The 14543-nt window shown below is 41.1% G+C and overlaps 1 protein-coding gene across 5 annotated transcripts in view; it reads left to right on the top strand.

Annotated features, from left to right (window-relative positions):
• Window positions 1-14543, top strand: part of LOC140408500 (folliculin-interacting protein 2-like) — a 178380-nt gene that overhangs the window by 110602 nt on the left and 53235 nt on the right. For 3 of the 5 annotated variants that reach the window (XM_072495774.1, XM_072495773.1, XM_072495775.1), the window contains 3 exons: window positions 2068-2168; window positions 12127-12198; window positions 12641-12776. In XM_072495774.1, coding sequence (XP_072351875.1) covers window positions 2068-2168; window positions 12127-12198; window positions 12641-12776 — 309 coding nt within the window. Of the gene's footprint in view, window positions 1-2067; window positions 2169-2270; window positions 2361-12126; window positions 12199-12640; window positions 12777-14543 lie in introns of all 5 variants that reach the window. The other 2 variants (XM_072495776.1, XM_072495772.1) reach the window with 1 other exon arrangement.

Here is a 14543-nt window from a genome sequence, read left to right as displayed (position 1 = left end):
GCATTGGAGGCAGTCCAGGGAAGGTTCACTAGATTGATCCCGGGTATGGAGGGATTTTCTTATGTGGGACAGATTGAGTAGGTTGGACCTGTGTGCTGATTGGGGTTTAGAAGAAAGAGAGGCAACCTGATTGAAAAATATAGGATTCTCAGGGGGCTTGCTGAGAGGGCATAATCAAGAGTAAGGGATGGCCCATTTAAGACTGAGATCAGGAGAAATTCCTTCTCAAAAGGCTAGTAAATCTGTGGAATTCTGCGGAGGGCTGTTAAGGCTGGGTCCTTAAGTATGTGTCTTGTCGAAGTTCACCATAAGCTTGGTGCAGACTCAATTGGCTCAATGGCCTCCTCCTGCACTAGGCATTTTATGATTAAAAATCTGCCCATCTCAGCACTGACCATACTGGAGTTAATGATTATCATATCCGATTAGCCACTGTCTAATGGATTGGAGGAGCCGACTCTGGGCCTGATAGCCTCCATCTTCTGGTAACTTTAAAAACTTTCTGTATAATTTCAACATTGACAGTTTTACTGAGCAGCAATAACAGCAATCCGCCATCTTTAAATCATCTGCCATCTGGGTAGATCTAACCCTCTGGTCTGCAGTAAATTTTCAGTAACTTTGATTTGGCTGACCCAAGTTTAAATATTACAATGTGGTCGCTATTGCCAACCCAGAGATCTGATAATAGCTCAGAATTAGGTGCAATATTCAATTCTGACTTATTTCCTTGCTAGCATGCAAGGACACAGTTGTGCATAGTATTTACAGATCTTTCACTCATCCTCATAGAATCATAGAATTTACAGTGCAGACGAAGGCCATTCGGCCCATCGAGTCTGCACTGGCCCTTGGAAAGAGCACCCCACTTAAGCCCACACCTCCAATCCATCCCCATAACCCAGTAACCTCGCCTAACCTTTTTGGACACTAAGGGCAATTTAACATGACCAATCCACCTAATCTGCACATCTTTGGACTGTGGGAGGAAACCGGAGCACCCGGAGGAAACCCATGCAGACACGGGGAGAACGTGCAGACTCTGCATGGAAAGTGACCCAAGCTGGGAATCAAACCTGGGACCCTGGAGCTGTGAAGCAACTGTGCTACCGTGCTGCCCTCCATGCTAGATGGATCACCATAGGATAATTGAATACCTAGAACACTAAAATTCCCTGATAACACCAGACATTTTTCATTTCAATTACTTAAACTTCATGGTCCGATTGCTTCACTGAATTGTTGTTACAGTTTGCTATAAAGTGAATATGGCTCATAATTTCAACGCAACAACATTTTGGCCTTTGCCGAATCTATCCGCATTAAAACTCTCAGTTCAAAACATCAATGTTGAACTATGCTATGGGTAGTCTTAAGTTTGGCAACAAGCAATACTATTAATATTTCTAAGCCTATTCTGTCGGTAGAGAAGCTTCTAATCTTATTCAAAATCTCACAATTGGTCAAAGATGAATTCTGCTCCTCAACAAAATGTTTCCATCTTGCCACTGTTTTAGTTACATCTCTGTGCTGATTATGGTATTGTGGTTATATTTTCTATGAATCCTTCACAGTTGTCCCAATTTGTCGACTTTTCTATTCCTTTGTAACTGTTATTGTGATTCTTATGTTTTGAATATTTTTGTGATGAAATTAAATTGTTATTCCTAATACATTTCTTTGAGTTTTTATTAATAAAGTTTACAAATTTTTTAAAAAACTCCCTTTCTTATAATCTGAGAGTGTGTACGAAACTCATCTGTCTTTCTCCATTGATGCCTCAAATTTAGAATACTTTTATTCTTCTTAAAGTTGTCTTGGTGATCTTAAATGCATCAGCCACTAATAATAGATTCTATCCATCTCCAAGATAATTCCACATTTTAATTTTGAAAAAAAGCAATTCTAATTCAGTATAAACTGTGATTCAATCTTTCTGACCTATATAGATCAATTGTACATACAAGTATCATTAGGAGAATCTTTTAGATGAATAGCTAAACAAGTTTTTAAATATGCCTTTATCTGCTTTTCTACATAATCCTGATATGGATCGATGTTTTGCAGGCTGCAAGATAGTCTTGAATACATCAACCAAGAAAACATCACTGGAAAACCCTGCCCTAGTCAGAATGGTAACAACAACTCTCGTGCTGGCTGTAACCTGGGTAAGGGTGAATACAAGCATTTTAATTGCTACTATTGAAATTTTTGTGTGTAGTTATTATTGTAGTCACTGGTATTTTTTTTACCCCCACTTTTAACATTAGGTCGTTTGCTGGTTTGCGGCAGCAAACTGCTACTGTGTCCCACTGACCCAGGCCCGCTCCAACTCATCCGGAGTGCTTCTTTCTTTGCAGGTTTGTGTGGAATGCTGACCACAGTGTGGACCACACAAAAGCACTTTGTTGTCATGTAAAGCAGAATACAAAGGCAGAAGGTTTTCAAATTGTCGCTTCAGTTTAATAAATTTTGTTCCTAATGGGATTTCTTTCATGCGCAGAAGATATTGCCAAGAATGACATGCATCTGTGAGCCTGTTCTAAATGATCCCTTTTAATTTTTTGATGAATTCTGCCTATGTATTTCTAAGCTGTACATACACAGTAGTTTAAGCTGGGGAATTGATTAATATTAATTTTCAGATTTTGCCTCTAAATGACAGTGCTCTGCTTCACAACTTGTGCATAATATTTAAATTTGCAATAATTGCCGTGTGACTAACCAATTCAACAAGTTGTATATTCTGCATCTATTGGATAGGGGAGGGAACAAATTTGTATTCATCAGTTGCACTACTTACATTTGAGCTTCACTTAATGCACTGAATTTGTAAAAGACTTGACACAGTTTTGAAAACTTCATGAACCTGCATGTTGATTGCATTTTCTGTTGCTGGTTAAATTAATCAATTTGTTTAGTGGATTGTTGACGAATACAAACTTCTCCATAGAAGAAGGCCATTTGGTATATCATGTTTATGCTAGAGCAAGCATTATTTGGAGCAATCTATAATCCCATTTTCCTTGTATCCTTTACATATTCCTTCTCCAATTATTTATCAGATTCCTTCTCGTTCTGCTTGTTTCAATGGCTATCAGTGTTGTGTGCTTCATATTCTAGTAACTGGTAGATGCTACCAACGCCATGGAGCCAAACAAGGAAACTGTCCCTGGAAGGGTTCAAAAGTGATGAGGAGGAAGTGTTGAATAGACTGTTGCTACTTAAAAGTTGAAAAGGCACCAGGGCCAAATGAGATGCATCCAAGGATATTGAAGGAAGTGAGAATGGAAATTGTCGGAGTGCTGTCCATAACCTTTCAGTCTTCTCTAGACTCTGGGTAGGTGCCAGAGGACTGGAGAATTGCAAATCTTATGCCCTTGTTCAAAAAAAGGTTGTAAGCATAGCCCCACAATTACAGACCAGTCAGTTTAACACACTGATGGACAAGTTTCTAGAAACAATTATTCAGGATAAAATTAGAAGTCGCATGGAGAAAAAAAAGAGTTCATGTTGTGTACATGAACTTTCAGAAGGCGTTCTATACAGACTTGTGAAAATTATAGCTCCTGGAATAAAAGAGACAGTGGCAAAGATGATGCAAAATTGGCTGAATAAAAGCAAACCGAGTAATGAGTAGATATTTTTCAGGCGGGAGGCTGGTCAATTGAGGTTTTGTATTGTTGGGACCCTTGTATTTCCTGACATGTATTAATTATCTGTATCTTGGAGCGGAAGGCACAGTTTGAATGCAGATGACACAAAACTTGGCAGTATTGTAAACTGTGAAGAGGACAGTGTAGAACTTCAAAAGAACATGGGACAGGTTGGTGGAGTGGGCAGATAGGTGGCAGATGAAGTTCAATACAGAGAAGTGTGAGGTGATGCATTTTTGTAGGAAGAGCATGGAGAGACAATATAAAATGAAAGGTAAATTTTTGGAGGGGTGCAGAAACCGAGAGACCTGGGTGTATATGTGTGTAAGTCATTCAAGGTGACAGTGCAGGTGGAGAGAGCAGTTAACAAAGCTTGTAGTAATCTGGGCTTTATTAATAGGGGCATAGGGCAAGGAGATTATTCTGAATTCATACAAGCCACCAGTTTACTTTAGCTGGAGTATTGTGTACAGTTATGGGCACCACACTATAGGAAGGATATATTGGAGAGAGTGTAAAAGAGGTCTACAAGAATGGTTCCAGGGATGGGACACTTCAGTTGATAGATTGAAGAGATTGGGACTGTTCTTCTTGGAGAGAAGGCGGCCAAGAGGAGATTTTCTAGGGGTGTTCAAAATCATGAGGGGGCTGGATACAGTAGATAGAGAGAAACTATTCCTGCTCGTAAAAGAATCAAGAACAAGAGGGGGCACACACATTTTCACGCAGCGAGTGGTTGGGGTCTGAAATGCATTGTCTGGCAGGTTCAATCAAGACATTCAGTAGGACATTGGATGATTATTTGAATAGAAAATATGTACAGGATTATGGGGAAAAGGCAGGAAAATTGTACCAAATTATGATGCTTGTTTGGAGAGCTGGTGCAAACATGATGGATCAAATGGCCTCCTGCATTGTAACAATTCTGTGAACTGTGAAAATATTTCCTCAGATTGCTTCCTCCTTCAAAAACTTGGAAACAATCCTAATTTGCTGCCCAAATGAAAATAATCATCTCATTATTTTGAAACTATGACCAAGTTACGTACTCCTATGGTCAAAGCTTTAAAAGTAATATATTCCTTCACCCTGATATTCTTGGCTTCAGCAGCAGTCAGTTGTAGCATTTAAAAGTTCAGCATATTTTGCCCTTCTCAGTTGCCCAGAAAGAGGTGATGAGCTCTCATTGGAGCACTGCAGTCTTTGGTGGAAGATCATCTCTACAATGTTGTCTGATAGGGATTTCCAAGATGTTGCCCCATTGACAATGAGGAGAGAAATCACACTTCTATTTATTTCAGGGCGGTGTGATTTCAAGGATAATTTGAAGGTGACCATTTCCCCATGACATTGCTGCTCATGTTCTTATAAGTGGTAGAGATCACAAGGGAGTGAAGGGTTCAAATCGGATCAATATTTCCACTAAACAGCAGGCGTGCAAGGCTATGCTTCAGGCTGGGAAATTCCGCACAGACCTTGATCTAAGTTAAATACTGTACGTGTGGGGGGAGGCATGTGGTGCAGTAGTTAGCACTGCTGCCTCACAGCGCCGAGGACCCGGGTTTGATCCCAGTCCCGGGTCACTGTCCATGTGGGGTTTGCACATTCTTCCAGTGTCTGCGTGGGTCTCAGTCCCACAACCCAAAGTTGTGCAGGGTAGATGGATTGGCCATGCTAAATTGCCCCTTTATTGGGGGGAAAGAAAGTATTGCACATGTAGCAGTGATGCAGGAAAAAATGAGGTATTGCACATTTAACAAAACTGCCTCTGCACAAGGAAAAACATTTGCAGGGAATATTGATTGTCATTCTACACATTTAATTAATCAAGGGTTGTGGAGAAGTGCTATTGAACATGGATATTGAAATAAACTTGGTAGGTTAAAGTGTATTCTGTAGATCTTGCATAGAGCAGCCTTGCCATGGCATAAAGGGTGGGGATCTCTGGTCCAGTGGCCAGCGTGTCAAAAAAGTAAACTGCTCTTTTCTGAAAGGTGAGCTTGTTAGATGCTGTTGTGGCTATACCCTTCCAGGTGAGTAGTGATTATTCATCACTCCTGATGATCCCTATAGATGATGGAGAGGTTTTCGGAGATCAAGGGGAGCCAATTGACAGTGTACCCCCTCTCTGTCCTTTTATTTGCAACTACGTCTGGTGCAGTTCAGCTTCTAAACAGTGGTGGTCTCCAGAATGTTGGTCGTGTGGGACATAATGGTGGTGCTTCTGTTAAAGGTCTGAGGACGATAAATCCCTTGTCAGATATGATCATTGTCTGATACTTAATTCAAATTTCAGCTGCTACTTTCACACCAAATCCAAGGGCTGCTAAAGACTGGGATGGAAAGCTTTGTTATTGAACAAATTGAATGGGACATAATGCTATAGAATTGTCAGCAAACCACTCTACCTGTGACTTTACAAAAGGAAAGTTATGGGCTAAAATACTTGAAGGTAGATTAACTGATAAAGCTTCCCTGAGGAACTCCTGCAGTGACTTTGAAACTGTGATGCCTGGTCTTTGACAACTATAACGTTTCTTTTTTGTCTGGTCTTTAACCACTAGAGAGACTTTTTGTTTGATTTCTCCTGACTTCAGTTTTGCTAGAGCCCCTTAGAGCCATAATTAGTTGGATGCTGCTATAATATTCAGGGCAACAATTCTGTCGGATTCAGTTATTGCATTTATTTGATTTTAATATTATTATTCAAATAGGACATACTTACCGGCATACAAACAGTCATTCAATCACAAAATAAACACAATGCAATCCTCCTAATTTGAGATTTTGTTTCCTTTATTTCCAGTAAATCTTTCCCTTCTTCCCTCCCCCACTCTTCCCACCTCCCCTACTCCCCCTCCCCTTACCCACTGGTAACAAACAGATCAGTAAATAGAGACAAAAACAGCTTCCATCTCGTCCAGAACCCCCTATCTGATCCACAAAGGACAAAACTTAATTTTCTCAAGTTTATGGAATTCCACACTATCCCCCAACCATGTCGATACCTTTGGTGGATCTACTGACTTCCATTCCAATAAAATTCTCCTCCAGGCGATCAACATAGCAAAAGCTACAACATCAGCTCCTTTCTCTTCTGTTAGTCCTGGTACTTACTGTTGTGTTCTTTAGTTTGCTTTACCTGGATGGCTCGGATGCGTAGCATTCAATCAAGAACACAAAGCTTTGTTAACGAACAAAACTATAAATTTATTACACTACTAACTAAGATCCATTCACACTCCTAAAGTAGAAGGTTTCTATATTACACTATGCTATCTCTAACTACACACTTCTCATATACAACTGCTCCTAGGCCTGGCACTCTTCCAGCTGCCTTCTAACTCCTAACTCTCAGATTCCCCGAAGGCACATGATATATATATGACTGTTCTGTAGTTCCCTCTAGTGGTAAGAAGCATTATGATTAACTTGTTAACTCTTTACATCCCAGTCAATATACATATTATTACACTTACGCCACCCCAAAAATTGAGGTCCTGATAATATTTCCACCTTCACGATTTTTGATAGTGTTTTAAATACCGAGACCCAGAACCCCATTAATCAGGACATGACCAGAACATGTGGACATGGTCCTCCTTTCCACCTCTCACATTTATCTTCTGCCTCTGGAGAACCTGCGTATTCAATTGTGTGTCATATGGGCATTGTGTACTACCTAGAATTAGTCTTTGCATTTATGTCTGGTGCTGGGTTCTGCCAGAGCTTGAACTGAGAGCAGTGAGTAAGTTAAGGGCAATCGAGTGTTATTGTCAACGTTCTTAATGATTCCTTAATTTCCTTGATTGGCTGGAGGCTGATGATCAGTCATTTTCAGAGTGTGATGAATGTAGAAATTTCAGTTATAGTATTTTATGTATCCGGTGCAGGAATAGTTAAAAGCCTGGGTTAGTGTGTGTATGTATCTGCTGTAGTAAGGTTTTAAAAATCCTAGTTTAAAAACAGGCAGACACTTTGGCTATTGAAGGGGTAATTAATTAAGACTTCGTAAAAATGAGATATCCTTATTTCAAACTATGTTCATGTGTAAAAGGACAAGCCTAATGGATTTTTGTTATGATTTCTGTGGAGAAGGTAATTAGAGATGCTGTGTTGGAACTTAATAATAATAATCTTTATTATTGTCGCGAGTAGGCTTTACATTAACGATGCAATGAAGTTACTGTGAAAATCCCCTAGTCGCCACATTCCGGCGCCTATGCGGGTACACGGAGAATTCAGAATGTCCAATTCACCCAACAGCACGTCTTTCGGGACTTGTGGGAGGAAACCAGAGGACCCAGAGAAACCCACGCAGATACTGGGAGAACCTGCAGACAGTGACGCAAACCTGGAATCGAACCTGGGACCCTGGCGCTATGAAGCAACTGTGGTAACCACTGTTGCTACCGTGCAGCCTGAAAGTAATCAGGTCATGGGATTTGAGTGGGATAAGGATGATGTAATTAATGGAAGAGCCAGGGCCTGAAGCAGTCAGGTTTTTAGTCAGTCAGCTTACATTTGGCTGAGAACAAAACAGCAGCTTTAGGAAATCCCCTGCTCCCTCTCCCGCTCTCTCCAAGACATCGCTAAACAGCAAGTATTCCTGTGGTTAACTGTATTTAAAAGTGGGTTTTGACCTGAGATGGGTTTTTCTTTCTTGACGATAAAGAATGTAGCTGTTTGGAGTTAATGTTTCATTTTATTGTCAAGCATTGTTCAATTGGTAATTGTATTTTTTTTCTTTTATCATGAAGTTAGTTTAATGCTGTGTTAATTATAAAGTTTGTTTTAATGTACCATATTCCTATTTGTGCACAGAGTCATTACTGGAGCAAAGTATCCTTTCCTCACAGCTTTACAAATTAAAAAATTGGGTGTTTCTGTCCGGTAGTCATAGCCAGACCATATAATTTGATTTGGGTGAGAAAGGCCTAACAATTAAATTGATCTAATCCTTCAAGGATTTGAGATCCATCATGTACCCAGTGACTTCTTAAAAGAGAACGCATCCTCCCTTCCTGGAAAACCTTTATGGATGTTGATCACTTTCTATAGTGAAACACTACTCCGGCAGAGCTGAGAAGGAGTAGAGTTCAATATTATGTCCGGGAAGGAGACCGAGTTGGCGAGGATATTTGGTCGAAACTGCATCTCTGGGTCAAAGACATTATCCAAGTTGCAAATGGTCTTGTTCACCCTTGGACAGCTGTGAGGGAGAGACTAAAGTCAGTAGATTGGAACAGAGTTTCTGTGGGGACCAAAGACCATGACTCGCAATACTTAATTGGAGGAAATCTCCGCTCTAGTACCCTGTCGAATAAGCAATCTAACAAATCGAAGCCAATGGCAGGGTCAACAGAGGGTTTCGCTGGGTGTAATCAAGTGTACCTCTGGGAACTGAATGGTGTTGCTGAGGAACATCTTGCAGATGGGATGTAGGAGCAGGCCAAAATGGAACCCTGGGGGACACCAGAAGTAGTTGTGCCGAAGTGAAAAGCCATTGCAGATGATTTTTCTGACTACAATAAGCGTTTCTAACCTCTGGTGAGAGGCATTAGAAGAAGGTGATGTGGTTAGCTATATCCAAGGCTGGAGACAAGTGGAGAAGGATGAGAAAGGATAGTTTCCCTTTGTCATGTAGAATATCATGTTGACTTTATGATGGCCATTTCTGTGTTATGAGCAGACACCTGATTCAAGGGATTCGAACAAGGCATTACAAAAACAATGGGGAATGAATTTGGAGGCAACAACTCATTTGAGGACTTTGGAGAGGAGAAGAAGGCTAGAGATTGGACAGTCGTTTGCAAAGTGGGGCAATTAAGTTTTTAAAATTTATTTCTGGCTTATTACTGAGCCCAACAATTATTGTCTGTCCCTAATTGCTTTTGAGAAGATGGCATTGAACCTCCTTGGGCCTAGTTACCTAGGAAACACCTGCAGCAGTGACCTGCGGCGAATTGGCCTCCAACAACCACAACCATCTTCCTTTGTGCTGGGCAGGAATCTAACCAATGGAGAATTTTCCCCAATTTCCATTGACTTTGATTTTGTTGGAGTTCCTTGATGCCACACTCTGCAAAATGCTGTTTTGATGTCATGAGAAATCACTCTTGCCTCCCCTGTCGAAATTAGCTCTTTTGTTCATGTTTGGATTGAGGCTGTAAGTTGCTATGGTTTTGACAAATGCACAATGTGACACATACATGTGCATGCACATGCACCATGTTTGGCAAATGTGGTGTTTGATGGATTTAGATGGGAGGAAGCGAGAGTGGAATGTAAACACCGGCATGGACTAGTTGGGCGGAAAGACTTGTTTCTCTGCCATATATCCTATTTAATCCTTTTTTAAAATGTTTTTATTAGAGTTTTTCATTTTATACAAAATAAAAAAATCTATGCAAACCAAATACAACTTGCAAAAGACGAATATTAGGAATAACTCCCTGACCCCCTTGCTCTTTTTTTGTGATATAGAATGTTTTATTTATTGAGTTTTCATTATCATGCATAGCAAGGCCATATAATGACACATATTACATAGTGATAAATTAATCCTAGTCGGCTGCCCGTATTTACAAACATTCAGCGCCTCTCGCACGGGGTGCGATCGGCATATCTGTCTCCCTATTTTCTCCCCCTTCTCCCCTTTTGTCAGTGCTGGTGGTGTCTCTGTGGGTCCCTCCTCCTCTTTGCACTGTTGGCTACAAACAGGTCCTGGAACAGGTTGGTGAATGGCCTCCACGTCTTGTGGAAGCCCTCTTCCAAACCCCAGATGGTGAATTTGATTTTCTCCAGTTGAAGAAATTCTGACAGGTCGGCCAGCCAGTCTGCAGATTTGGGTGGTGTTGATCACCAGCCGAGCAGGATTCTTCAGCGGGCATAGGAAGGCAAAGGCTAGGGCATCGGCCCACCTCCCTATTGAGTTCTGGCTGGTCTGATACTCCAAAGACTGCCAATTTTGGGTATGGCTTCACCTTTACCCCCAAAACCTTGGGCGTTACCTCGAAGAAGATGGCCCAGTACCTGACGACTCTGGGACATGCCCAGAACATCTGGATGTTGTTCCAAAAAAAAAATGCTGGAAATCTCAGCAGATCTGGCAGCATCTGTCGGGAGAAAAAATAGCTAACGTTTCAAGTCCAGATGACCCTTGCTGCTGTGGCCAAGGCTCAGAGGAACGTCCCTGTCCGGGAACTGTCCTCTGTTTTTACCCATTCAGCTTCTGGTTCCTTTACCCAACCCTTCACTCTTTCTTCTGTGGCAGTATTACAGGTTTTGGAAGGCCAGGCTCCTCAAGCTTCTCGTTCTTTGCAAGACTTTTTTGGGGATCCTCGGATTTTTTCTCCCCCTCCTGGCACTTTACGTTTTTGATCAGTAATAACATGTGGTGGCAATTACCAGTCTACTATGTTGATCTGCCTCTGAGTTTGAAAAGTCATACCACAAGCAAACAGCAAAATAAATTTGCTTTCATCTTGCTTTCACTCCTGAAGACAAGGACACTCCGCCATTAGTCCATGACTACCTGTAGTAGTTCCCCAACTGTGAGCTTGGCCAGTGAGTGAATGACTCTCTGCTGAAATTATCCAGCCAAAAATCACGGCTCTCTGCTGAAATTATCCAGCCAAAAATCGCAAGTGTTAACTTCGTCAGGGGTTTGGCAAAGGAATTATAGCCATTTGGTTTGCTCTATTTTCTGTGGAAGATTTTGGACTTTTACAAAAATAGCAGTTTTCTGTGCCAAAAAAAAGGCACAAATGGGCAACAAAGATTTGGGTGGCATGGTGGTGGAATTGTTAGCACTGCTGCCTACAGCGCTGAGAACCCGGGTTCGATCTGGCGACCCGGGTTCAATCCCGGCCCAGGATCACTGTGGAGTTTGCACATTCTCCCCGTGTCTGCGTGAGTTTCACCCTCATAATCCAAAGATGTGCAGGGTAGGTGGATTGGCCACACTAAATTGCCCCTTAATTGGAAAAAAATAATTGGGTACTCTAAATTTATTTTTAAAAATGGGCAACTAAAATATTTTCAAAAGGAATGATGGTATGAACAATTTGATCAACATGGTTTCACTACAGGAGATGGGGAAATAATTTTTGCACATTCTACAGCGTATAATTGGCCTGACACCTTGACTAGTAGTGAAACATCTTGTGATTGCATTCCAGCTAGAAGTGTATGTTCTAACTGAGACATTTGTGTGTTAGAGATTAGTTTTAAAAATTCGACAATTGTTCTGGAGATCTGACTGTGTTGCTGCTTGTGATTTTGTTTTTCTCCAAGAATGATGCTGCACCCATGTTTGATCTAAAAGTCTCATGTTATTGTTAACAATTCTATCCTCCATGAATTAATTGGGATTCAACTTCTGACAAGTGAACTATGAGGAGAAAATTACAATTTATGTGGAGTACAGCAATGTGGTAAAGGTCCTAATGAAACTTTCTGCTTACAGCTCATAGTACACCTGTAGATATGCCAAGCCGAGGTCAAAGTGAAGATGGAGATAGTGGAATAGCACGGTCAGGTATTTATTACATTTTTCATTTACTTTTCAAACATATGAATCCCAAGTTCAGAAATCTTCTTAAAGCCAATGTATTAATAGACTATTGATATTTTTAAAACTGTCATCAATTGGATTCAAAGAAATGAGCTTTTCGCCAGATTTATTTGATTCATTAAAGCTGATATTGTCTGAAACTCCTAAATTCGAAGTAGAGAAAAGGTATCATGCTGAAATCTTAATCTTTTAGAGCATTTTCCTGTTTTTTGAGGTTGGGAAGCTCCTTATTTTCATAACCAGTTGGATGGAATTATTTTCTATTTCAGAAGCTACGTTAGTGCAGTTGGAAAGGGACTAGATTTTGTAGTACTATTATTATGTAATTTGTATGTTTGTGTTATCTTTATGAAGCATTCCATGGTTAATGTGCATCTAATCTGTTTTTGTATGTTTCGTCCTGCAGCATCCCTAAGCAGTCTGTTAATTACACCATTCCCTTCTCCAAATTCCTCTTACTCCAGTAGCTGTGCCAGTAGTTTCCAGCGGCGCTGGCTACGCAATCAGACCACCAGTCTTGAAAATGGCATTTTTCCCAGGTGGTAAGTGTAAAGTTTATAATGTAACCTTGCAAGACATTATTGATCGAGAAGGCAAAAACAAAATACCTGAAGGAAGAAGCTGGTAATGGGCAAGAATGGCAAATCAAAACATTTTTTAAAAAACTAATCAAATTGGCTGGCATCTTGTGATAAAGCCTGCAGATTAAAAATGCTTACAAATCAGTGATCTCATTTAGATTGGGGAGTATATAAGAATGGCTTATGTGGAAATTGGTGGTAAAACATAGTTCTACCAGTGGGAAGGGGACCTCAAGGTATTGTTTTTAAGAGATTGGGAAATATTTTCGCTATCTGCATGGTTTATGAAATCTAACCTATAAAATAACAAGTTGATACTTTGAGATCCTGGAAAGTGTAACGATCCATCCCGTTGATTCCCTTATTTCCTATTTCTTATATTTTGTTATCGTTTTTGATCCAAGGATTTTTAAATAGACTTGTCTTTAAGTCGAGCAGAGGAAATGCAGAAGTTGCAAACTGTGCTAGATTTCTGAACAGCCAAACCCAGAGTTTATGGCACCTGAGAGACTGGAAGGAGTCACTCCGATTGGTCGGATGGTGGCAAATAGATTGGCCTGACAACTGACAGCAATTGGTTCCTGACAGGTGGGGTTTCAGAGGACCCAGCAGAACTCTGAAAGGAGAAGCTGTGTTTCTTCTCGCTGTCGCTCTTTCGCTCTCTCTCTGCCACTGGATTCTCAAGATGGAAACAGCTCTCTCTCTCTCTCCTCTCTCGCTCCCCCTGTTGCCTCCTGTCAGAAGCCTCTAGACCCTGAGGAGTCTACAGTGAAAACCATTACAGCCTGAAGGCAACGGTATCATCCAACAGTAGGCTCCGACTGAAGAAAGAATCTAGCTGGAAGACGTCCATCTGAAACCGAGGCTTATCCTTTTACTTTTAGTATTTTCTTTACACCGCTCTTTCCACCCTGTTTGTTTCTCCTGTATTTGTATAGAGGGTGAGACGAGTAAAAGAAGGGTGGTTAGAAATTAGATAGTAGTTAACCAGTTGTATTTGTTGCCTATTTAGTTATAGTTACTCAATAATAAAAGTTAATTGCATTTAATTTTACAAACATTGTTGGGCACCCCAAAGACTTTGGGGTTTTCTTTAGATTAAAGGTTAATTTCAACTGTCTTGCGATTCCAGGCCAAGTGGGGTCGGAATTGACTGTGCAGCAGCCCAGGGCGTCAACTCAAAAGTTGATCAAGAATAATTCCAGTCGTTAAGGTCGTTAGTGACGGCCTTGCTGCTGTTTCCGCTGGTGAAATATTTAGCGAACCCGGTGGTGGTCTCCACGTTGAAGATATGGAGACAGTTTCAGCAACACTTCAAAGTGGGGGGTGGTATCAAAGTTGGCACCAATCTGTGCGAACCATTTGTTTGACCAAAAGTGGCTGGATGCTAGGTTCAGGGGGGGTGGAAGGGATGAGGGATTTGTTTTTAGAGGGGTGATTTGCGAGCATGGAGTTGTCGGAGAAATTTGGACTTTCACAGGCTGATGTTTTAGATACCTATAGGTTCGCAACTTCACAAAAATATCTTCCTGACGTTCCCTTTGGTGCCTCCTTCCTCGTTGTTGGAAAGGGTTTTGTCGCTGGCAGAGACATAGGAGAGGAGCATGCAGGGATTCATGGCAGAAGAGGCAGTGTGTGGAGGGGGTGAAGGGTAAGTGGGAGGTAGAGTTAGGATTGGAGATGGTGGATGGGGTGTGGCGCAAGGCCCTGTGTAGGGTGCATGCAATA

This window comes from Scyliorhinus torazame, chromosome 3, assembly GCF_047496885.1.
Source record: "Scyliorhinus torazame isolate Kashiwa2021f chromosome 3, sScyTor2.1, whole genome shotgun sequence".
In the NCBI taxonomy this organism is placed as follows: domain Eukaryota; kingdom Metazoa; phylum Chordata; class Chondrichthyes; order Carcharhiniformes; family Scyliorhinidae; genus Scyliorhinus; species Scyliorhinus torazame.
This window is presented reverse-complemented; position numbering and strand designations above follow the sequence as displayed.